Source organism: Dermatophagoides farinae, chromosome 2, assembly GCF_024713945.1.
Source record: "Dermatophagoides farinae isolate YC_2012a chromosome 2, ASM2471394v1, whole genome shotgun sequence".
Taxonomy (NCBI): Eukaryota; Metazoa; Arthropoda; class Arachnida; order Sarcoptiformes; family Pyroglyphidae; genus Dermatophagoides; species Dermatophagoides farinae.
Genome location: NC_134678.1, coordinates 5,563,169 through 5,587,335, shown reverse-complemented (window position 1 = coordinate 5,587,335; position 24,167 = coordinate 5,563,169). Strand labels below are relative to the sequence as shown.

General features: G+C 31.4%; 5 protein-coding genes across 15 annotated transcripts; 1 reads left to right on the top strand and 4 right to left on the bottom strand.

Moving 5' to 3' along the window:
* Positions 1 to 98: 98 nt before the first annotated feature.
* Positions 99 to 3,268, bottom strand: Gdh (glutamate dehydrogenase, mitochondrial). Of its 3 annotated transcripts, none has more exons than XM_075735516.1 (7): positions 3,118 to 3,268; positions 2,436 to 2,633; positions 1,391 to 2,295; positions 960 to 1,337; positions 695 to 899; positions 478 to 632; positions 99 to 420 (listed from the first exon to the last, which is right to left on the bottom strand). In XM_075735516.1, the coding sequence occupies exons 3-7, from the start codon at positions 2,267 to 2,269 to the stop codon at positions 301 to 303; spliced, it is 1,737 nt and encodes a 578-aa protein (XP_075591631.1). In that variant the 5' UTR covers positions 2,270 to 2,295; positions 2,436 to 2,633; positions 3,118 to 3,268; the 3' UTR covers positions 99 to 300. The 3 variants fall into 3 exon arrangements, with proteins under 3 accessions (XP_075591631.1, XP_075591630.1, XP_075591632.1); XM_075735515.1 differs by having other exon boundaries at positions 2,957 to 3,265; XM_075735517.1 differs by lacking the exon at positions 3,118 to 3,268 and adding an exon at positions 2,762 to 2,824.
* Positions 3,269 to 3,336: 68 nt separating this feature from the next.
* Positions 3,337 to 6,899, top strand: LOC124499807 (presequence protease, mitochondrial). Its single transcript, XM_047063782.2, has 4 exons — positions 3,337 to 4,145; positions 4,205 to 4,365; positions 4,414 to 6,594; positions 6,650 to 6,899. Exons 1-4 carry the CDS (start codon positions 3,423 to 3,425, stop codon positions 6,765 to 6,767), a joined length of 3,183 nt encoding a protein of 1,060 aa, XP_046919738.1. The 5' UTR covers positions 3,337 to 3,422; the 3' UTR covers positions 6,768 to 6,899.
* Positions 6,900 to 6,997: 98 nt separating this feature from the next.
* On the bottom strand, positions 6,998 to 8,468 carry LOC124498510 (uncharacterized). Of its 2 annotated transcripts, none has more exons than XM_075735518.1 (5): positions 8,155 to 8,468; positions 7,984 to 8,033; positions 7,899 to 7,922; positions 7,657 to 7,821; positions 6,998 to 7,545 (listed from the first exon to the last, which is right to left on the bottom strand). In XM_075735518.1, exons 1-5 carry the CDS (start codon positions 8,394 to 8,396, stop codon positions 7,523 to 7,525), a joined length of 504 nt encoding a protein of 167 aa, XP_075591633.1. In that variant the 5' UTR covers positions 8,397 to 8,468; the 3' UTR covers positions 6,998 to 7,522. The 2 variants fall into 2 exon arrangements, with proteins under 2 accessions (XP_075591633.1, XP_075591634.1); XM_075735519.1 differs by having other exon boundaries at positions 8,206 to 8,468.
* Positions 8,469 to 12,842: 4,374 nt separating this feature from the next.
* Positions 12,843 to 20,159, bottom strand: LOC124494615 (uncharacterized). 8 transcript variants are annotated; one of them, XR_012832506.1, is made up of 7 exons: positions 19,380 to 20,150; positions 16,757 to 18,621; positions 16,114 to 16,696; positions 14,054 to 15,621; positions 13,752 to 13,994; positions 13,252 to 13,684; positions 12,843 to 13,133 (listed from the first exon to the last, which is right to left on the bottom strand). XR_012832506.1 is itself a non-coding variant. In XM_075735513.1 (7 exons), exons 2-7 carry the CDS (start codon positions 18,572 to 18,574, stop codon positions 13,097 to 13,099), a joined length of 4,560 nt encoding a protein of 1,519 aa, XP_075591628.1. In that variant the 5' UTR covers positions 18,575 to 18,621; positions 19,380 to 20,150; the 3' UTR covers positions 12,843 to 13,096. The 8 variants fall into 8 exon arrangements, 6 of the variants coding, with proteins under 6 accessions (XP_075591628.1, XP_075591625.1, XP_075591624.1 ...); XM_075735513.1 differs by having other exon boundaries at positions 13,374 to 13,684; XR_012832505.1 differs by having other exon boundaries at positions 16,114 to 18,621; positions 19,380 to 20,159.
* A 442-nt stretch (positions 20,160 to 20,601) lies between these two features.
* On the bottom strand, positions 20,602 to 24,153 carry LOC124500385 (ankyrin repeat domain-containing protein 13D). The gene is made up of 6 exons (XM_047064455.2): positions 23,764 to 24,153; positions 23,565 to 23,703; positions 22,463 to 23,506; positions 22,170 to 22,400; positions 21,317 to 21,578; positions 20,602 to 21,252 (listed from the first exon to the last, which is right to left on the bottom strand). The coding sequence occupies exons 1-6, from the start codon at positions 23,863 to 23,865 to the stop codon at positions 20,724 to 20,726; spliced, it is 2,307 nt and encodes a 768-aa protein (XP_046920411.2). The 5' UTR covers positions 23,866 to 24,153; the 3' UTR covers positions 20,602 to 20,723.
* Positions 24,154 to 24,167: the final 14 nt, after the last annotated feature.

Sequence of the window (24,167 nt, the reverse complement as noted above, 5' to 3'; positions counted from 1 at the left end):
ATTATTGTAATTGTGTCTGGATTCTAAAATTAGTGCTTTTTATAATTTAAATCCATCCATACTTTTTTTAAACCACAATAAAAGAATTGAAAAAATGCTTTTATAACCAGAACAAAGAGAAAAATTTTTATATACGTCATATACACATACACACACAATTAAAAAAATTGATCTAAAATCTTTTTTTTCAGATACAATGGTTATGAATTTAGATTAGTTTGTAGATTTTTTTCATTAAAAACCAAAAAAAAAACATGCAACAAGGTATACTCAATCCAAAACGAATATCGCCATTGTTTTCTATGTAAATGTCAATCCGGCTTCTTTATAGGTGAGGAAAATTTTCTCGATTGCATTCACATAAGCCGCTGTTCGAAGATCTAAACCCAAATTGTATTTTTGAATGGTTCGCATGATTTGCTGAAAACAGAAAAAATTAAAAATTTTTCAATTATCAACAAAAAAAAATTCTCATACCCTAGCTGAACGTTCCATTGTGTAATCTAAACCGGATAATACAATATCTTTTTCTGATGCACCGGATATTTTTTTCTGAAAAGCTTCACTGGGAACTATCGGTATACGGCCACCTGATTTTCCGAAACGCCGTTCCAATGATTCTTGAACGCTGTCTGTTATATTAAAAATCATTGATTAAGAAACCAAGAATTTCGATGTAAAATAAATAACAAACCGAGAAGATGATAATTAGATTCTCGTTCATATTTGAATAATAAACGACCATAGCTAACGTGATTCAAATTTTTTAGCCATTCAAAATAAGAAACCGTCACACCTCCGGCATTGATATAAAGATCTGGGATGATTAAAATCTTTCGATCAATCAATATTTTATCTGCAGCAGGTGTTGTAGGGCCATTAGCAGCTTCAGCGATAATCTTTAATTATAAAAAAAATTGAATGAAAGTAACATTCAATAGCAATAAATGTCGACAAACCTTGCATTGAATTTTATGAGCATTTTCTTTGGTAATAACTTTCTCTGTAGCAGCTGGAACTAAAATATCGCATGGTTCATATAATAAAGATTCTCCTTGATATGGCTGCGACTTAGGATAACCGACAATAGTTCCATTGCTTAATTTATAATCTTCCAAGTCTTTTGGATCGATACCATCAGGGTTGTAAATAGAACCATCATATTCTATAACTCCAATGCATTTAGCACCAGCTCTATGTAGATATCGCATCGCATGCAAACCAACATTACCAAAACCTTGAATAATACAAGTTTTACCAGCCCATCCAGGTGTAGATTCAATCATAGCCATAAATGATGCTTCATTGATAAAATTATCGATTCCATGAAACAAGCCCTACAAAATACAAAAATTAAAAAATTGGACAAGAGCTTCGTTTCAAAACTTACACGACCCGTTGCAGAGATGCGACCATGAATACCACCTTGATTGATCGGCTTACCAGTGACACAGGCATGTGAATTTAAATCTGTATGGCCAATCGTTTGTGCATATGTATCTGAAATCCAGCTCATCTCTCGTTCTCCAGTACCCATATCAGGAGCCGGAACATCAATTCCAGGCCCTAGAAATCCTTTTTTGGCCAAATTCAATGCAAAATTTCTGGTCATCTTTTCTAATTCATTTTCGCTGTATTCTTTGGGATTGATTTTCAAGCCAGCTTTAGCTCCACCGAATGGTACATCGACAACAGCGCATTTGAATGTCATCAATGCGGATAAAGCTTTCACTTCATCTAATGAGACATCTGTACTATAACGGATGCCACCTTTGGTTGGAAGACGATGATGACTATGTTGAGCACGCCACCCTTTGATCATTACATATTCTCCATTGTCACGTTTAAGGGGAAAAGAAACTTCGAGCACAGAATGACATGGACCAATAATACTCAAATAACCGCGTATCTTTTTTCTTTTCTCTTCAATAGTCATACGTCCTCGAAGTTCATCGATTAATTTATCTTCAACGATTTGCCAACCACGATGATAGAAATATTCGACCATGTGGAAAAACGATGGATTTTCAGCATCGATCACATACTTGAAACGTTCGGGAATTTGATGTGGCTGATTTATATCTTCCATTTTAATGGAGTCCTCTGATTTTTGTGGACATTTTAAAATGCTGGCAGAACTTGTCCATAATGAATTTCGCAATAAATCCAATCGGGACGGACGTGATATTGATGATAGAATTAGTGGTGATGGAGATTTGACGAAAGTTGAGGAAGAAGATGTAACACCTCGTAAAACGTTTCGGAACATTTTATGTGATGACAATTAGATGAATTCTATGGAAAAAGCAACAGTAAATTAATATAATTGGAAAATCAGAATGGCTCTTATAATCATTTCAATTATTTTCAATGGCATCCAAACATATCATTAAAATGACACGATTTTGATGATAAAATTTTATTAATAAACTTACATCTTCTTTTGCAAATATCAGTTCACTATCCTACGAAAAAATGAATGTCGAAAGATGATTCGATTTGATACAAATTGATTATATTCAATTGAAGTTTGGTGTTAAAGACTATGATGATCAGTGATGATTTGATGGATCGATCGATTAGTATACTAAGGGAACGATGAAGTTATTTTTCTGTTGATAATTATTGATCGTCTAATTTGGGAAAAAAGATGTGTAAGATATATAAATCAATGCAAAATATAGTAGTATAGTATTAATTTATATAATTCCTGAAACTAAATCAAGGTTGTATAATAAATCGTTTATGGTCCATCACTAACATAAACAATATATATTAACCTAGCCGAAGGAAAAATCCTGTGTAAAATGTCGCAATGAAAAAATTCGACTCTTTCTTGGAAGTAGCATAAAACACTGTTATAGTAAATTTGGCTATATGGTGGAAATTTATCAAGATTGATGGAAAAGCCTGAAACAAGATTGGCAGGCGCACAATTCGTTGCGAAGAAACTTACTATTCTGATCCCAAAATAAACACATGTTAGGTTCTTATTCTATCCCTTATAATAATTATCACCAAGTTGAATTCTGTTGTAGTTGGATATTTTCATTTCATATTATTCAATGATAAAATAAAAAAAATTAAACAAGTTGAACAAGAAAAAATGAGATATACTTTTGCTCTGTTCAAATTGAAACAGGAAAAACAAGGAATTGATGGGAAAATTATCCATGTACACTTTTATTTTAGTTTTATTGATTGTTAAGGATTTTCCGAACCTATCAACATAATCAGTATGAAATAACAGCGTTTCACATGATTATGAATGACGATGAAGATGAAAATGAAGGCCAAAAGCAAAAATTGAATATTCATCGTTATACGCTGCACCATCTGTCGTAAATGTTCAGCGAATAATCATCTTAACATGTGATTGCAATTGTACATTAGAATTCGGTTGTTTAAAATTTAATTTCAAAATGTATCGAATCCGCGGTTTTCGATCCATTCTTCAACAACTTCATCAATCTCAAAGACAATTTTACCACAGAAAATTACAAGTTCTTTTCAAAAATTTGGATCCGATTCTTTTATTTCCAACAAAACGAACTGTTGCATCGTCAATTCAAACTCCGTTGGTTAATACAAATCCAATGACATCATGTTCTAGTAATACGACCGAATTGCAATTTAAAGTTGGCCAGCATATTCATGGATATCGTGTAGAATCTGTTCAATCAGTTCCTGAACTATGTCTAACAGCGTATCGATTAATTTATGAGAAAAATGGTGCCGAACATTTACACATTGCCAGAGATGATTCAAATAATGTATTCGGTGTTTCATTTCGTACGACACCAGAAGATTCAACAGGTGTGGCCCATATTCTTGAACATTTAGCGCTATGTGGTTCTCATCGTTATCCAGTGCGCGACCCATTCATGAAGATGTTGACCCGTTCATTATCTACATTCATGAATGCTTTCACTGGATGTGATTACACAATGTATCCATTCTCTACACAAAATCCAAAAGATTTTTACAATTTAATGTCAATATATTTGGATGCTGTATTTCATCCACGTTTACGTTATTTAGATTTCCTTCAAGAAGGTTGGCGTTTAGAACATTCTAATGTTGAAGATGATAAATCACCATTAGTATTCAAAGGCGTTGTATTCAATGAAATGAAAGGCGTTTTTGTGAGTAATTTCATATAAAAATATTGATTTAACTTATTGATTTTTTCTATCGTCAAAAGTCAAGTCCATCATCGATTTATACTCGTAAATTAATTAATAAATTATTCCCTGATAATACCTATCGTAATGAATCTGGTGGTGACCCTTTAGCCATTCCTGATTTAACCTATGAACAGCTCAAACAATTTCATAGTCGTCATTATCATCCTTCTAATGCAAGGTATGTGATGTTATCCTTGTATGAATTGTACTAATTAAGTATGGTTAGATTTTTTACATACGGAAATTTTCCTTTAGAAAAGCATTTGGAAGCTATTGGAAAAATAATTGAACAATTTGACTTTGACGAATCGTTGCGGCAAATATCACGAATACCCGATCAACATTCATGGGTACAATATCAACGGGTTAAAATACGTTGTCAAAACGATCCTTTAGCTCCGTTTCAAGATCGTCAGACAACGGCCAGTGTGGCTTGGATGCTAAAATCGTTACAAGATACATATGAAAACTTTACTCTTTCAATATTATGCACACTTTTGATGGATGGACCTAATTCGCCCTTTTACCAAGCCTTGATCGATTCTGGTCTTGGGTCAGATTATTCACCATTTTCGGGTTACAATAATTTCACGAAGCAATCATTATTTTCGATAGGCTTGCAAGGAATTTCATCTGATCAAAGCGGTGCTGTGTTCAAAGCCATTGACATGGCCTTAATGGACGCTTATACCGAAGGTTTTCCTCAGGAACGTATCGATGCTATTTTGCATCGAATCGAATTGAGCACTAAACACCAAGGATCTAACTTTGGGCTTGGATTGTTAATGTACATCAATAGTACCTGGAATCATGATGTCAATCCAATAGAATGTCTCAACATCAACAAGCAAGTTGAACAATTTAAAAAAAATCTTCAATCTGATCCTAATTACTTGAAAAAGAAAATCAAAGAATATTTTATTGACAACAAACACCGGCTAATTATTGAGATGAGCCCCGATCTGGAATATGAGAGCCAACAACAGAAACTTGAACAAGATTTATTAAATTCGAAAATTTCCAAATTATCTACAAAAGATCGTGAAGAGATATTCAAAAACGGTGCTGAACTGTTAAAAGTGCAAAGCACCCAAGAAGATCTCAGTGTTTTGCCAACATTAAACATTCAAGATATTAGTAGAACAATTTTTGAAACCAATCTAGAAAAAATTCAAATCGGATCGGGAGTGCCCGTTCAATACAGCGCACAACCAACTAATGGTATTGTTTACTTCAATGCAGTCATACAATTGAAACCAGAAATGTTTCCGAAAAAATTAGTCCCATATCTGCCATTGTTCGCTCAAATACTGAGTAAACTTGGTGCTGGTCACATGGATCGCAAACAATTGGATCAGAAAATACAAATGCACACTGGAGGTCTATCATCCTTGGTACATATTGCCGATCATCCCGCATCATTCGATCAATTTGAAGCAGGCATCTATCTTGGCTCATATTGTTTGGAACGTAATCTAGAGCAAATGTTTCAAATATGGACCGAAATATTTAATGGTGTTCGATTTCGTGATGATCCCGATCATTTAATGCAATTGATCAGAATATGTTCAGCAGAATTGGCTCAAGGCGTCTCACATCAAGGTCATCAATATGCTTTACGTAGAGCCTCTTCATTCTTTGGTGGAGCATATAAATTCCGTGAATTGACAAGTGGAATGACATCATTGGCTTATTTTCGTTTGATGGCTGCAAGTCAAGACAAGGTGAAAGAAATTATCTCTCATTTAGAGCAAATTGCCCAAATTTGTTTTACATCAAATTCATTGAGATGTGCAGTAAATGCAGAAGCTGCGACAATGCGAACTTCATTACAAGTTCTTGAGAAGTTTATTAATTCATTCAGATTCACATCATCACCGATTTCAAGTGAAGAACCAGCTGCTATGGAATTTTTGATGCCTACAGTGCAATCGAATTCGATGAATGAACATTTTATATTTCCATTCTCTACTAATTTTTTGGGTCGTTCAGTATATTGTATACCATATTCACATGTGGATCACGCTAAACTTCGTATCGCTTCCAGTTTGGTGTCGATGAAATTTTTACATAAAGAAATACGTGAAAAAGGCGGTGCATATGGTGGTGGTGCTCGATTAGATTCAGGTGGTGTGTTCCATTTCTATTCATATCGAGATCCACATATCATTTCAACTATCAACGCATTCGAAAGAGTGGGTGAATGGTTAATACGACCAAAGAATTATCCGGATGAAGAGATCGATGAGGCCAAACTTCAAGTTTTTCAATCGATTGATCAACCTATTCCTCCTGGTGAACAAGGAATAGAACAATTTTTAACTGGTATAACAGATCAAATGCGTCAAGAGTATCGTCATCGTTTGTTGGATGTCACTAGAGAAGATATACAGGAAGTTGCTGAAAGGTAAAATTTTTTCATCTTTTAACATTCGAATTTCTAACCCATTTTAATTTTGCAGATACTTGGCTAGTCCTAATTCAGGCGAAGGAAAAGTTGTAGTTCTGGGTCCGAAATCCGATGAAACCAGTTCCAATGATAAACATTGGAAAATAAGAATTGCATCGGGCGAACAATAATTAAAATGAAAAAATTGATTTGTAAATATTTTAATTAATATAAATTTTGAGAAAGAAATTTAGAATGAGTGAAATAAAAAATGATGATTTCGATGCATTTTTGGAAACAAATAAAAATTTTAACAACTTTTAGTCATTTGTTTTTCTGTAATTTCCGTAACCAGCGGAAATTCAGTTTCCCATATGACGCAAAATGATCAAATGATTTGATGTGTTAATGATGATGAAAGATTTGTTTGTTTTTTTTTTTTTTTGGTGAATTATCGTTGAATGGGTGGAGGAAGTGATTGGGAGTGATGAAGAATTTATTTTCGTTGGGAGTGCAAGGAGAGGAAGTTGTTGAAGCAACGGGAATATAGCAGATGGAACCATCAAAGGGGATTAGGGGATCGGGAAATTTGATTTATTTTAGAAATTTTATGACAGACGAGAGACTTGTATGTGATGAGTGTGAATCAGACAATGGTTATGAAGGATGTGACTAAAAAATTGTCTTTTGATTGCAATGGTTAATGGCAGGTTGAGGCAACGATAATAATGTGATGTGAATACGATCTATGACGGTAAGACGAAATGACCACGAATGAACGGAAATGAAGGTTTAATGATTATATGATGAAAATGAATGTGTGATGGTTGGCAATGATGATGCTTCGGTGCATTAAGAATGGCAAAAGTATGAAACATGAAAATTATGTACACGGTACGCATGATTTTTTTTTCATTAATCCATTAAATATCCGAAAATTCTTGTTTTAGTAGCCACCGCCGCCACCACCTGGTGAGAAAGAAAATAAATATAAATATACACATATTTATGTTTATAACGGGCTATTCATCTGTGAATTGTCTAGCGCCAATTTTAAAACTTGAAATCCAAATTATTTACCTCCACCATAATCTCCACCACCGCCACCACCTCCATATTCGTCGCCACCACCGCCTCCATAACCACCACCACCACCGCCTCCTCCATAACCACCACCACCACCACCGCTTCCTCCATAACCACCTCCGCCGCCTCCTCCATAACCGCCACCACCACCACCACCACCTGTTAAATAACAAAATAAATATTGATTACAATATTTTAGAAAAATTTTCATATCATTTCAGATCCAAATCATTTACCATAACCACCACCACCTCCTCCACCTGTTAAATAACAAAACAAATGTTGAATACAATGTTTTCGAGAAATTATTATTTCACTTACCATAACTCATCATACCACCACCACCACCGTAACCACCGCCGCCTTTCATACTAAATTTTGGGTAAAAATAAAAAAATTTGGGTATTGGGAATTAGGGAAAATCGGGTAGGAAAACGAGATGGAAAAAAATTCCAAAATTTGTTAGTTAATTCATGTGATACATAGACTTACTAAACGGGTTTTTCGACATATTTGATAACGGGATAGGGTTGTGGTACATACACACACTTTGATCCACCACCCATTTTCATCGGAATCGGAATCGGTATGATAATCTTCTTTTTTCCCCCCATCATCGACATCATCATCATGTCTTTCATCATCTTTTTCATCTTGCCGGCATCCACTTCGGGTAGATTAACCATTAATGTAACCACCAATATGGATGATATTGCTAAAAGTTTCAGCTTCATATTTGAATCGATCTTATTGTCGGTTGTTGTTGTTTGTAGAACTGATCAAACTTGTGATGCAAATATGGATCCTGCAACGACTTTTTATACCCAATGTAGCGAGACAATCCATCCATTTTGATTATGGTCTACGGAAGGAATTTCAAAGAGATGATCCGAACATTTTTCACCGACAATAGAAGCACAAAAAGATGATGCATGCCGAAGAACAAAACAATCTTGTTTGTCATATCGTTTGTCCACTCTTTCGTTTTCTTTCTCTTCATCACAATTCAATTCCATCATTTTATCTTCGGTTATTGTTGAAAAAGAGAAAGTGGCATTATTTTTGTATACCCGATATTCGAATAATACAAAGACACATTCTTTGTAAAAAAAAAATAAATTTCTCTCAAAAAAAAAAAATGATTTGATGGTACATATGATGATTACCGATGTTGATACACACACATATACAGGAAGTGTACATATTACAATTTTTTTACGACAATATATATGGGCAAAATTTACCATATGAGGATATTGGCTGACAATAATCAGTTGATAATGGTTCTATGAGAAGAAAAAAATCCAAGTATGCTTTTTCATTTCAAATAAATGAACTTTAAAAAAATGATGATAGTACAAAACAAAAAAATTATGCTCAAGAAGAATGTAAAACCAACAAAAAAAAAAAAAAATTGAGGGTGATTGTGTTTGTGACCACACAGACAAATTCGAATGATGTTTGATTACAAATGGGATATATCAAACAATACCAATCATCAGCTTCACAAATTTGATGGTGAATTTTTTTTTTTTTTTGGAGGGGGGAATTAAAGTTGTCATCAACCATTAGCACAGTGCATCAATCTTCTTTTGTCTCGATGTTCTTGGCCTATGTCTATCAACATTTTATTCATATAATAATGAAGTAGTAATTGTATGTCTATTTACAATTTTGATTTTTTTTCTTTCTCCCTCCCATCACCAAATATCGAGTTCAAAATTGTTGTAATGTTCTCAAGATTTGTAGAAGATAAAACAAAAAAAAAAAAAGAAATCTTTCCAATTTCTTCCTATTCCAAAAAAAAGATAGATTGAATGAGTTTTTTCTGTGATGATGGTGGTGGAATAAATCAAATGTCCAAAATTTGTAGAAAAAAAAATTTCTTTGATTATTCATTCGTCAAATCGTTCATTCATTCATAAGTAATCATCATCGTTCAAGTTATATTCCAAAACAATCGAATCCGTTGATCATCATCATTTTATGATCTTCATTCATTCATAACTATTTCTCTACTATGATTACTATGACTAATATCATAGCGAATGACGAATGGATCATAAATTGAGTTGAACTTTTCTTTTTTTTTTTTTTATTCATCTTCATTCACTTCGTTGTCTAGCCTAGTGATAATCACATTTGACCAATTAGAATTCAATCGGATTCAATCACCATTGGTCAGTGAGCCATTCTTGATTATTCAATTTGTTTTTTTTTTCGTTTCCGCTTTATAGTCCGATCATTCAATTCAAGTCCAAATAATGAAAACAAAAATACTGATATTGAAAAAGCCATGGTCTTTGAGATTGTATGCAAGAATTAAAAATTTCACATATAAATTTTGTTTTTTTTTCACATTCTAATTAACATTTTATTTTATTATTTTTGTAGCTATAATACGATTTGGATATACAACTTGGTTGAATTAAAAACTAAAAACGATAAAGAGAAATAGGGACACACATAGCCTGTGTGTATGTGTGAATTTTATCATAATAAAACGAAATTCATTTTTTATTGTTTTTTTTCAACAAGAGTTTGGTTGGGTTTTTATCTCATTTACAGGCCAAGAGAAAAAAATATAAAAAAGACGAACTGATAATTAAATGAATGAAAATAACAGGTAAAGTCACAGATAATTTAGCTAGGCCGCGAAAGCATTCATTCATTCATTCATTCATTCATGCAATTTCATTGTGAATGGTTTTTTTCCTCATATCTGTTTTTTTTTCTCTTAAAGTTTACAGTTATTATCCTGGCGTTTGATGGATTTGAAATCTTCTTGTTTTAATCATAAGAATAACAATGATATATTGATAAATATTTGTTCAAATCAAGATGTATCATAACAAAAAAAAAAACAATCGCCATCATATAAATAATAATACAGTTATGATTATACAAATTTAAAGACCCGGTAGTCACGTTTTATCGTTTTCAATAAATTTTTCAAACCATTGAATTGTGATTGATTTTATTTTTCTAACCACGAATATGCATAATTCAATATATTCGATTATTATTATTATTATGATAAATAAATATCAAATCAAGATTCTTGTGGAATTCAAATAATGTAATTATTCATTTGTTTGGATTAAAATGAGATTTTGTTGAAATTTTTTTTTTGTTCGCACCATTATAATCAAGCATTGAATAATGATAATGATGACTGATGATAATCATTACTCTATTGTGGTCGACAATTGTTTCTAATTTGCTCATTATTATCAAATTAAGTTTTTTTTCTTTCCTTTCTCATGTTATCATATAAATCATGTTTTAATTGATTTAATTTATGAATATGCTGATGTGAATTCTTTTCGATCCAAATAATAAAAAAAAAGAGATAAAATGAAATGGTAATTCATTCATAATACATACTATAATTTATCAGAATAGATAACAAAGAAATAGGTAGACAACAAAAAAAAAATGAATGATGTTTTTCCCATAATACAATATCTAGTTAGCACAAATACAAACAAAAATTGCAATTTCCTGATTCAATCCGGCTAGATTTTGCTTCATTTAGAATATTATTATCATGACGATGATGAAGATGCAAATGCATTATGCATATGTTATCATATTGTATCGCAAATATGATTTTTTTTTTCATTGTCCAAATATTCATTCATTTCTTTTTTATGTTGACACTTGTTGTACATGAATGATAGATTTGAATATAAAATATTCATTCAAACTCCATCATCAGTTTATATATTATTATATTGAATAATTAATCCGTGCTAATCGTTGTCGGTAATCATTATCAAGCTGAAATGTTTTAATAACAAACTGTCAACAATGATCGATTTGTGTCATAATGTTACACAATATAAATGAATTGTAAGGTAAAATTGAAAGGTGAAAAGAAATATTGCACATCCTTGTCATCGATGATGTTCGAATGAACATTATTGTTATATTGAGAAAAATAATAATAATAATAATAATCATCATCATTCATTGTTTGGTACGAACATCATTTTCATCAATATTGTTCCATTTCCTTCCGTAGATTTTGGGTTTTTTTTCAATTTTATTTTGTGTAGTTTTTTTTCTCCATTAAGAAAAAAAATGTGTTATTTGAAAAAACAAGAGAAAGAAACCTCAGCTATTGTTTGCTACTATGGTGAACGAAAAAACAGGCAATGCTTACAATTTTATCCATCCAAGTACGATGGGATCATCTTTGTTTGTTTCGTTGAAATAATAAAGTTAGAAAAAAAAGAAAATTAATTACTACAAACAATCAAACTTATCATCAAAATATTGATAGAAATAATTTAATGATTTTAAACTTGAATCCATGTTGGACGTTGTCCTAGATGATGAAAAATAAATGACATATATGTACAAAATAATCCAAATGGAACTACAGCAACCATGGAACATTATGTTTCCTTTTTTTTCATGCTGTCATAACTTTGAATTTGGTAATATGAGAAATATACATAAAGAGAGAGAGAGAGACAGTGATCGGAAGAACATGATGTGTTCATCTGTTCAAACACAGTCATCATCATTGTAATATATAAAATCAAAAACGATAATCATACGTAATTTTTTTCTTGAGGATTGTGTTTTTTTTTGTGTGTGTGTTCAATGAATAGTGTAATTCACCATCGACTTTAGGTTTTCATATTTTTTTTTTGTCAAGGCATAGTGAAGAGAATTCAATGTCTTGTTCCGGAAGTGAAAAAAAGTCTCTTCAATCCACAAAAAATGAATATAGGATTATAGTGTGTGTATGTGTGTTTGGAGAAAAAGGACTATTTGTGTCATTACAAAATGGTTTCCAGATACAAATGCACACAAATACATACATACATAGATATTCTCCGACATGGATCCACTGTCATCATTATTATCATCATCAATGATGACGATGATGATACGAACATGAAAAATAAATGCAACAAAAAAAAAATACAACAATTTTGTTTCTTGTCCAATGCAATTGTCTTCATCAATAGACATTGTCCTTTGTTATTGTAGATTTTTGTTTTTTTTCTTTTTCTAATTTCCGATTCAAATGGAATTTGTTGCATTTTTTTCTCAGCAAAATTTCCCGGTTAATGTATCATCATCAATTGAAATTTTGAAAAATTATTGACTCATCGATTTTTTGAATTTTTTTTTATTTATCATTATTATATTTTTTCAGGAAAGAAAAAAAATAGGATAGGATCAGATATAAATTTATAATATATCAAAAATTACAATTTTTCGTATCATTTCCTTCCAACTTGTAGAAAGATACAAGAGTATGGATTATTTTCAAATCAAAGCGCTACAAATCACAGTAATCAACCAATAACATATGTTTTTTTTATAAATCTGTACATCTTATTGCGTTATTGATAAATTGAGATTGGTGCAATAATTTTCCATTTTCGATGCTGCCAAACTTGAAAATTATCAGCTATTGTCCACTATCAACATTTCGTACATTTTTGTTCCTATATGTAAAATTGAAATGTTATGCAATAATTAAAGGATCAATTACAAGTATACATAATCCAATTAGTTATAAATTGAAAACATCGATTAGGCATAAGTATTTATCCAAAAGCTTACCACAGAAATAAATCATCACATGAAATTCAGCATGCAATACAAAAAATTCAATCATTTTAGCAAATTTTCATCCTCTTTGCAGTGAATTAATGGACAAACAAAAGTAATATTTGTATGCTCACCTTATCCACTGGCCACTAGTAGCATGATTATTATTGTCACCACCATCTTTATTATTATCGTTGCGAAATTTACATGTTTTCCCAATATTTTCACGATTAATCAGATTAGCAAACAGGGGCTCTGTTTGTGTTGTTGAATTTATGAGTGATTTTTGTGGAAAATTATTAGTTGTTGAATTTGACAATTGTTGAAGATTTTCTCCCGGGTGCATATTATTATTATGCAAATCTTCAGAAAGTTGAAAACCACTTTTTCTATCAGCAGTAATTATTTGACGATGATTGCTAAAGTTGGTCATAGTATATTTAGACTGTAACATCAATATTTGAAAAACTATAAATTTTTCGCTAAAATGAAAAATTTCACATGTGACTGACCATTTGTTGCTGCAAAAGTCGTATGGTATGATCTTTTTCGACCAATTTTTGTTCCAACAGCTGGCAATGTTGACGTAGATCAAAATTTTCTTCTCGTAATAATTGCACTGTTTCATCGAAGGAATGATCTGTGTGATGTGAACCCGGTGTTGTTGTTGATACTGGTGTCGAAGATTTCGTTGAAGTCGAATCATATGAGTATCGATGATTATTGGCATTTTCGAATGGATTTTGAGTTTCAGACTGAAATGAAGTAAATTAAAATTCAGTTTACATATCATATAAGAGTTTACAAAACTTACATTTTGCAAAACATTTTGTAAACGGAATAATAAAGTTTTGATTCCGATTAAATCTTGAGCAACAGCACGTAAAGAAGGTGAATCTAATCCATAAGAACCATCCTGATTCTCGACAAATGATAATGGACGAGGACGTCTGAATACAGGAACTTTGTGAAGATTATTCTGCGTGTTTGTTGTATTTGATGATGTATACGAATGACGCTTGCGAAGTTTTGATGAAGCCAAACGTTTGGTATTTTGACTAGTATCATTGTTCTGACTGGTCAGAATTTTTTCATCTGATACACTATTCGAATCGGAGATAATTTCAGTTGTATCAAATGATTGTGATAGATTATCGATTTTAGTTGTTTGCAAAATTAAATTTTCCAATTCATTATTTAATGATTGCAACATTGAATCGTAAGAAGTAGTAGAACTTGTTATGGATGTCTTTTGATGAGGAGTTTCTTTCAATGGAAAATCTTCAATATTGGATACAGAAGCAAGTTCAACTGAGGAACCAGAATTAGCATTTGTCGAATTAGATGATGGTGTTAATGTTTTTGTCGGAGACATGACCCAATCTTTTTCGACTGAATCATTCGAAGTTAGAACTAGATTCATTCGTTGTTTAGCAATTTCAGCAGCATCACCAATGAGCAATGCGGGTTGATCGGCAATTTCATCATCAATTAAAAATAAATCACGATTTGAACATGATGATGTAGAAGTTGATCCATTGCGTGCTCGATAATGATTGTCGTTCCGGTGAGCTCGATGATGGCCATTCGATTGTTGACAATCGTATACAAAACTAGATGTCGTACTGGCTGTGGAACATATCGATGCAGATAATGGTTGTGTGATATTTGACAATGTCGATTTAACGAAATCATTATTTGATATAATAGATGACATCAATTGAGCAGAAGAGGTGGACACACCAAGTTTATTTCCATTATTATTGCGATGCAAAAGATCTTCAGTGCGAAAAGAATAGGATCCTGAACTTAAGCCATCGAGGTCATCATCAAAATCGTCATCAGCCATCGAAACAGATGAAGAACAACATGAGAATGTTCCATGTTCGGAAACATCAAGCCCATCGGCAGGTAGTATGATCTGCTTTTCATGGCTATTATCTTCTACTTGACGTTTTTTCGTTATGGGAACATCCCGAGCAATATGATTATTTTTGGAAACATAAAAATCTTCCAATGTTGTCATGCTAATTGTATTCGTGGTCGGAGGTTGTAAATTTGGATGATTTAATGGAAATTCTCTGCGAAAATTTTCCTTGGAAGCGCCAAAATTTTTGGACGATGAATTCTTATGATTATTATCATTAACGACAGCAGTTCGGCTAGAACCTTGTGGAATATTTGATGATGTAATGGTTGTTGGTACGGCTCGATATAAATTGTTTGAAGGAACATTATTGATTGATGTGGATGGCTGAAATTTATTATTGCGAACATTCGAATTCGAATGTGATGGTGGATGACGGCTATATGGATTAAAATAGTGATGTGTTGTGGATATAGCAGAAGATCCAACCATTTCCGATTGTTTGGGAATATGAGCTTAAAGTAAGATAAAAATGCAAGGACAAACATTATTAGTATTATATCATTATCAAGCATATAATAAACTATTAACATTGACCTTAATGTGTTCATGTTTATAATAATCTATATATCTTAAAATGCCAAAAAAAAATGATAATAACCATCATCATAATCATAATGGCTAATCGTGTTCAACCTAACCTGTTGGCCTAATATTATATTGTGAAGCTTCAATTGAACATAACGGAAAATCATTGTTAATGGAGAACAACAACAACAAAAAAAAATCTAAAGTACAGTTCATCTTTCAGGTTTTTTTTAGAGAGCATGAAATTAACAATGATTCAAAAATGCACAATTGTAAAATTGGGTGTGCAAGCAACAGGTAACCTAATAATCATACAATGAACATCATGAATATATTCAACGAAAAAAAAAATTCATTTTTATTCTTCAATTTTGATGAATGTTCCGCATCACTTGTGTCTGTGTATCCTGGTAACTTACCATTGAAATTTGATTTGATTCGGCCAACACCATGACATTGCACCGGATTAGCAACATTATGACTGGTTTTGACTGTATTGATGTTTGTCATACATGGTTGTGTCGAATATAATGGCCTACGTATACATGATTGCTGTTGATGCGGTATGGATGAAGATTGTTGATTATTTGTCAATGTAAAAAGAGGTAGAGATTGTTGAGACATATTTGATCTATTCGCCGGCTGTTGTACAATATTCCCATAAAGAAAGTTAATTCTCTGTTGTCTATTACTATTATTATTTATATTATGATTTGCAATCGATTGAATCGGTTTTGTGGGTATACCAATACAGTTCACATCGGGTGGCTGATAGTTATTTAACGAATTTTGTTCTCTTGAAGTTATCGTTTCTGGTATTTTGCTTTGTACAACAGAATTGGTAGAAACCGAAACAATCTGTGCTTGTTGTGTCCGAATCGGTGATAACAATAATGTTTTAGCCTGTGCAGTATGCGATTTGTTGATTTTTGAAGTCTTATCGATTATGGTCGATGGCTTTTGTTGTGCTGATAAAGGCTTTGGAGGTAAGGCTGGACCAGTCTGATATACAGAAAAATCAGTTGATGCCAATAAATTCGATGATGAAGAAGATTTACGAACCTGATTTATTTGAGGTTCACATATATTGTTCACAATCGGTTTCTGAGAATTCGGTAATTTTGATTTCTTTGAAAAATTTTCGCCACGATTCAATGATGATGATGACGATGAACGAGATGAAGAACTCGAAACGATTTCATTAGAAGCTAACGTAGGTGCCGATATAGGTTTTATGAGCGAATTCTTAGAAGATTTTGATTTACCATTTGCTATATTTTTATCCTTGTTATTTGATAATGTACTGATTTTTGTCGAAACATTAGTAGAATTATGCTGTTGATTTGGCGGAAGTTGACTATTTACATTACCGGTTGATTTGGATGTCGTTGACGGTATTCGAGAACGTAAACCACGAAATAATGATGAAGCAACATTTGATGATGTGATTTGTGTTGGCGGTAATAATTTACTTGTTTTGAATTGTTGTGAACAATCAGCAACAATATTTTTTCCTGTTAGATTGATTTTCAATCCATCATTATTCATCAATTTATTGATAGTAGTAGTTTCCACAGTTCTATCAACATCATTTGCACCATAACTATTATTATTTTCTAACAATTTATGTTGCTGAAATTGTTCAGTCTTTTTCGATACAAGACCGGAACTGATAATTTTGTTACCATGACTGAAAAATGATGATGGTTTAGTCGATGATGATGATGATGATGATGATGCAATGTTACCGCCATCGGAAACATCATTATTATGGTTGTTAAACTGTTGTTGATGATTGAAATTTTGGTGAAAATTAGATGATGGATTATTTGATGAAGAATGATGTACATATGTTGATGGTGGTTTCATTCGAGACATTGTTCCATCATGTTCATCACTAGTATTAATTTTTCTTTTTTTCTCATTCACTTTGTTGTCACGTGTTTTCGATTTTTTCCACCGACCAGATTTGGTTAGATAAAAACGTTTTAGAAAATTTTTTGATTTCTTTTTTTTATTCAATGAATAATCATCAATTTTGTCAGCATCATCATCATCAGATGATGATGATGACAAAACTACTTCTAATAATTCAGAAACCTCTGGCACAAATGAAACTTGATAAGTTTGTATCAAGGTTGTTTGCCTCTCTGAATCAAAATTTGATCGTTGGTCATCATTATAAGTAGTAGTAGTGGCGATTTCAATGAACTGATCATCATCATCATCATTGTTAAACTTTAGATTTTGTTGTAAATGAGATGATTTACTAATTTGATGTGAGTTTGAAGATTGTTTGGAATTTTTTCTCAACAATATTGTATCACGTATTCTTCGAAACAATTTTTTTTGATATCCAGGAGCGGTTTTCGGTTTCTCTTGTAATGGAGATTTTGATCGTTTTGGCGTCAATGTTGCCGATGATAATGATGATGAACGTGATGAAGAACTCTTATGATTTTGGTGAGTATTTTTAAGGCACTTTTGGTGAATTGGAGAAATGGCTACCCGACGTTGATCACATGATGATTGCTGAATGTTTTTTTTATGTCGAAGAATCGGTACAACAAATGTTGATTGATTCGATTGTTTTGTTTTATGATGATGATCAATCTTGTTGTTGGAATTACTAGCTGATTGTGTGGATTTAGATTTATTTTTTTCAGTTTCAGAATGCAAAACTGAATTAGGCAAATTAGCCGTGTTTTTAGAAATGTTAGGAATAGAATTTAATTCAGATAAATTTTGATTTCTTTGAATTGAAGAATCAATAATAAAAATTGAATTATTATTACAATCTGATGGTAAATTTTCTAGCTGTAGATTTTGATGATAAAGTATAGGATTAGCATTGGTTAAATTCGAATAACAAGAGCCCATCAAAAATACAGTAATGATTTTTTCGATCCGGTCAAGGATGTTGGTTCCTATAGATTCATATATTATGATTATTATTAGCATCAAAACATAATAAAATTGTTTAAATTCAAATATAATTTTCAAAGATAAATATTATGATGTAAACGCCATTAAATTCTGATCTTTTATGATGAAAATTTAGCATTAAACTAAAACTTGGCTTCGAATGGATTCTACGGAGATTATGATAGGAAATTTGTTTCTATATAAAAGTATGACAGTGTGTATTTTGGTTTCTTTTTTAACGCCAAGTTATATACAATGAAAAATTATCATCATCATCATCATCAACGACAACAACAACAACAGTGCTTGATTTATTCACAAATATAACCAAGATATGATTTAAATGCAATTCATTCATTTAAATTCTAAATCTTATTTTGAGCTAATTTTTGCTTCCTGAATTTTCAACACTCTTTATAAATTATTTGACTAAATTCTTTTTTTTCTTATTTGAAATGTAGCATTTAACGCCTACACACGAAAAAACGCAAACAATTCGTATAAATGTGATTTCTAACAACAACATCATGTAGAATTTGAAATATCTAATCAGATAAACTGATCAATCAGATCATTACTTTGTAAAAATTATCACCAGTAATATAACATAAAAAACAGTCAATCAATGGTGAATAAATTGAAGGACAAATCTTTATTGTTCAAGCTTGATTGAATATCATCAATGTCGATAATTTGGTAGAGAAAAAAAAGGGTATAAAGTTTTCAAACAAAAAAAAAGAGAGAAAAAATTGATTGTCACCTTGTGATCCAGTGATTGATCAAAAAAAAAAAAAATTATGATTGATAATGATGATTATCAGCAAAATAGACAGAAGAGACAGACAAACAATAAAATTGTTGTTGTTATTATTATAGTTGTTTTGTGATTGTTTATGATGAATGAGGACGTGGAATCATGTGGTTACATTGCAATGTATATCAAATATATGTTTTTTTTTATTCACATAAACAAGTAGAAACAAAAAAAAAATATAGTGTCTATATAAACAAACCACAAAATTGGAGCGTTCCAGAAACATAAACACACACACACACACACACACGCACAGACACACGGAAACCGGGACAACAGTTTAAAATCGAATAGAATTGATATAACAATATATTCAACAGAATATAAATCGGTGGATGGAAGTGGAAAAAAATTTGAGTAGCTGTATGAAAGAATGAATGAAAGAATTTGGGACCTATTCTATTTGATGCCCATTATTATTATTGTATATGGTAGGGCCATAATAATAATAATAATAACAAAATGATATATATTGAGTTTATCTCTGTATATTTTTTTTTTTAATAAATAAGAGAAAAAGAAATGGATTAAAATACGAACACCATATATATAAAATGGATATATATCATAGAGAGATATCATTATATATTAAAGAAGAGAAAATTAGACAATGACGCCCGATTGTTGTTGTTGTTGTTGCTGTTGCTGTTGGAACCTCTATAAGGATACAATGCATATGCACACACACATACATACTCAATGGTTTCAATCTTCAATGATCATTATGAAGAAGGCGCCCAAGCTTGCTTGACACATATGCATGCATATACAGCAATCATCAGGATTCTTTTAAAAACTGGCAACAACAGATATATACGAATATAATATGTGAACTGTTGGCCACATAAAAAAACTGCTAACAGCAAATGATTGTGCATTGTTGTTGTTGTTGTTGTTGTTTTGTACATATAATAATATTCTTATATTGTAAAATAGGTATGGGCGCGAATAACTAGTTTGATTTAGGTGAATTGAATAATTGTTTTTTCTTTTCTTTTTTTTTGAAATTCACAATAATAAAAAGGTCATGATGACACAGTATGAATGGTATATTCATATCAATCATTAATGATGATCGATAAATAATGTCTGTCTGGTTTTTAAGACAAACAAATACTGAAAAAAATTCAATTTAAAATTCAGGAAATAAAATTCGTATCGCGAATAATTAATATTTTTCTAAATTTTATTTGAATTTGACTAAAATAATAATAATAATAATAACAAAACATTTGTAATATCAATCAATTTCAATTAGTATTATTGTTTTTTTTTCTCGATGATTGGTTCTCATTTTTCAATCATTGAAAGTTTTAAAACCTTGTAGATAATTTCATCTTCTTCCATTTGACGGCGACGTTCATATTCATCGTGATCACGTTTCGATTGTTCCATCGTTAATTGTATTAATTGTTTTTCTTCATCTTCTTCAACATTTTCAACTTCAGATTCATTTTTATCTCTACGATGTGTACCGTTGTTAATAAAATTATTGGCAGCACTTGGAACAATATTTTCATTGGAATCATTATTTTCATTATTATTATCACAGCTTTGATATGATGACAATGATGACGTAATTGAACATCGATCTTCGACATCTTTCATTATTTTATCATCAATCATAAGAACATTATCTTCTTTACATTTTATCTGGCTAGAATTGCCAATTGACTTAGTATCGGTGGCTTTTTTCGATTTGACAATCGATCCATTAGCGTGTATTTGATTAACCGAAGGTGATTGAAGTGCTAATGATTGAACATGGGCTTCACGATCTTTTTGCTGATTATATTCCATCAAACTCAACTGTATAGCTCTATATGGTGTATATGAAGTGAGGTTAGATTAAAATAATTAATTAGAAAATTAAAAAGACTTACTTTTGTAAATCTTTTTCAGAATCATAACTTAATGCTTCCATGATGGATAATTCCGGTTCCGTTTTAAGTTTTTTTTGTTGGTCTTGATTGGCTTTATTAGCATCCATTATGTGGCATTTATCATTCGTTGAAGATGATGTCTTTTTCGCATTGTATTGATTAAGAATATATTTAATATATTCATCATCATCTTCATCATCATGTATGGCTGAATTTTCTGAATGATTATCAAGACTCATCATAGAAAATATTGAATTGTTACCTGTTGAGTGAGAAAAAAAATTTAATAATTTGAGAAGAGAAAGAAAAAAAAATTCAAATAAAATATCGAATCGTTAAAATCATTGAACCATAAGGTTCAATGAACTTCAGTCAAACAAAACAAAAAAAAAACATTAGCAATCCAAATGATCGATAGTGACGAAGCATTGACAGAAAAAAAAACATCAACAATTTTAACAATAAAAAAATTTCGAATATTCGAAAATTTATTCTAATCACATCACATAATTACAAAATTTTTTTTAGCCGATGGCGTTATTTATCACTTCAACATTGTATTCAATATTACCGGATTAGGGGATATTTATCTAATTTTTTTTCCACTTAAAAATTCATTTATTTTAAAACATTTATCCAAAAAAACATTTTATTCCATGATCTCGTGTCATCTTCAATCACCAATCATCGTTTATTATTATAATTAAAATGATGATAACTATTCGAGAATCGAAAGAGTCCCCCTATAATCATCAGCTATGATTGTACAGATTATTCAGTGTTCAGAACTTATAAAAATCTTAATATTTTTGGTTTCTTTGTTTAAACCAATTTAAAAATTTTTCTAACTTACCTAAAATTTGATAATCTTCAGGTGGTTCAAAACATTTCTCATCAACAGTACATTTGCCATTTCTATGATTATTCGATGATGACGATGATGGAGAAATGAAATCTTCTTTACCAGGATTGATTGTAGATTGATCAGGAAAACAACTCATACTTACACCATCCACTGGTGAATCTTGTGCAAATACATTTCCAAATGTTATTTTTGCATTTAACAAATGGAACAGTGGAATCTCTGGGCAATGAAAAATATATTATTGATTGATTGACTTGGCTGACAAAAAAAATTAAACTAACCGATTTTGACTGGAAATCCTGTGGGTAATTTGCCTGTTATAAAATCACGTAATTTAGCAAAATGTGAACTATAAGTAGCCACCATATCTACGATGGGAAGAATTTGTTCCTTTAGTGACAATGGAAAATCATCCGACATCCAAATATTTGCTTTGAAATACTGTTTTTTGATATTCGTTTCTCTTGGTGATCCAATATCACGAGGATCATCCGGAGTAAGATTAAAATAATCGAGCAATGATAATCGATATGGATTCCGTCGTAATTCAGGATTGGAATTATATACTTCATCATTTTCGAATGGATTTGGTATATTCTGTTCATGTATGCCAACAATCGAACGAAATGATGCTAATGAAGATGAATCTTTCATTTTTTTATAACGCATTTTATCTTCTTGAGTTAAATGTTCGATGCGAGTTTTAGTAATGAATTCGACATTTTGTGCCAAATAAACTTTACATTCATAGCCATTGAATTGATCTACACGATCGGTACGAAAGCCAATAAAACCTGATTTAGCCCGTTCAAAATTCACTTTTTCACTATCTATATACATTGTTTTAATTGGTTGTGTTAAACGATCGGCTATCTGATCTTCGGTAATACCCAATAAATCATGAACTTCATCGGGTCGTATAATTTCCATTGCACGCTTATGTACGCTGCGTTTATTGTGATCAATTTCAATAAAAGTGCAGCCATTTTCTGAGCCAGACAAAATTAGCGATGTATTTCCACGCTGCCAATCAATGGTTGCTTCATTGGTAACTTCATCGATACCTATCAATGTGGAATCTACACGAACTTTAGAACCACGTTTATAAATGCGATATGTATCACTGGGACAGAGCTGAGAAATCAATGGTATCCATGATGTGAATTCCCATTTCATCTCTAAATAAAAATCGGTGGTATCACATATTTTAGATAAAAGTCGCGGAATTCCATCCACTCGTATCGAATTAATACGTTGTAATTCTTTTCTTAGATAAACATCACGAATTAATTTAGGATCAGCTGTTGTAACAGCTTCATGTAATACTGAAAAAGAAATTTCCAATATTAAAATTATATGACGATAATAACAAAAATTACCAACCATTAAAACCCGTATGATCCGTTACATTAACCAGAGCATTGTGATCAAGTAAAATACGTACACATTCTTTATGATCTAGAGCGGCGGCCAACATTAACGGGGTTCGACTACGGATATCTTTTTGTTCCAGATTAACATCCTAAGTAAAGATATTTTTGATCATAATTGGAAAACGGATTTTTTTTTTTAATTTTCTTACCTTGGAATGCAATGAAAGATAATCTTTCAATTGACTGTGTGAATTTTTCCAAACAAAAGTATGCAAAGGATATCGTTGTTGAATGTCATCTTCGGTAAGCATTTTTTACGATTTTTAAACGAAATCAAATGTCAATTATTTTATACCAGATGTGAATGGCTAATCCAAAGACAAAATGCTCAATGTTATCGTAAGTTTTAGATTATCTTTCTTGATTTTTTTTCAAGGATTCATGTTGTTTTTCTTGTCAATCTTGATGAATGAGGAAAACACTAAGTAATTATTATTATTATTAATGATTAGAAAAAATAAAGCCAAGATTTATTGTTTTACGTTGTGGATCGTATTTACGAATTAAGGAGTGTATATTGCTATTGTGGATTATTATTGCATATGATTACATC

Excerpts from the sequence above, each read along its gene's own strand:
- Gdh (XM_075735516.1), bottom strand. The coding sequence starts at position 2,269 with ATGTTCCGAAACGTTTTACGAGGTGTTACATCTTCTTCCTCAACTTTC. Across the intron at positions 900-959 it reads CTCATAAAATTCAATGCAAG|ATTATCGCTGAAGCTGCTAA; the intron begins GTTTGTCGACAT and ends TTATAATTAAAG. Across the intron at positions 421-477 it reads CAATGGAACGTTCAGCTAGG|CAAATCATGCGAACCATTCA; the intron begins GTATGAGAATTT and ends TTCTGTTTTCAG.
- LOC124499807 (XM_047063782.2), top strand. The coding sequence starts at position 3,423 with ATGTATCGAATCCGCGGTTTTCGATCCATTCTTCAACAACTTCATCAA. Across the intron at positions 4,146-4,204 it reads ATGAAATGAAAGGCGTTTTT|TCAAGTCCATCATCGATTTA; the intron begins GTGAGTAATTTC and ends TATCGTCAAAAG. Across the intron at positions 4,366-4,413 it reads TATCATCCTTCTAATGCAAG|ATTTTTTACATACGGAAATT; the intron begins GTATGTGATGTT and ends AAGTATGGTTAG.
- LOC124498510 (XM_075735518.1), bottom strand. The coding sequence starts at position 8,396 with ATGAAGCTGAAACTTTTAGCAATATCATCCATATTGGTGGTTACATTA. Across the intron at positions 7,822-7,898 it reads AGGAGGTGGTGGTGGTTATG|GTGGTGGTGGTGGTGGTGGC; the intron begins GTAAATGATTTG and ends GTTATTTAACAG. Across the intron at positions 7,546-7,656 it reads TGGTGGAGATTATGGTGGAG|GTGGTGGCGGCGGTGGCTAC; the intron begins GTAAATAATTTG and ends CTTTCTCACCAG.
- LOC124494615 (XM_075735509.1), bottom strand. The coding sequence starts at position 18,574 with ATGGGCTCTTGTTATTCGAATTTAACCAATGCTAATCCTATACTTTAT. Across the intron at positions 13,685-13,751 it reads GACTTTTGCAGCAACAAATG|TCTAAATATACTATGACCAA; the intron begins GTCAGTCACATG and ends TTGATGTTACAG. Across the intron at positions 13,134-13,373 it reads ACTAGTGGCCAGTGGATAAG|GAACAAAAATGTACGAAATG; the intron begins GTGAGCATACAA and ends TTTTACATATAG.
- LOC124500385 (XM_047064455.2), bottom strand. The coding sequence starts at position 23,865 with ATGCTTACCGAAGATGACATTCAACAACGATATCCTTTGCATACTTTT. Across the intron at positions 23,704-23,763 it reads ATCTTTCATTGCATTCCAAG|GATGTTAATCTGGAACAAAA; the intron begins GTAAGAAAATTA and ends ATCTTTACTTAG. Across the intron at positions 23,507-23,564 it reads GGATCATACGGGTTTTAATG|TATTACATGAAGCTGTTACA; the intron begins GTTGGTAATTTT and ends TTTCTTTTTCAG.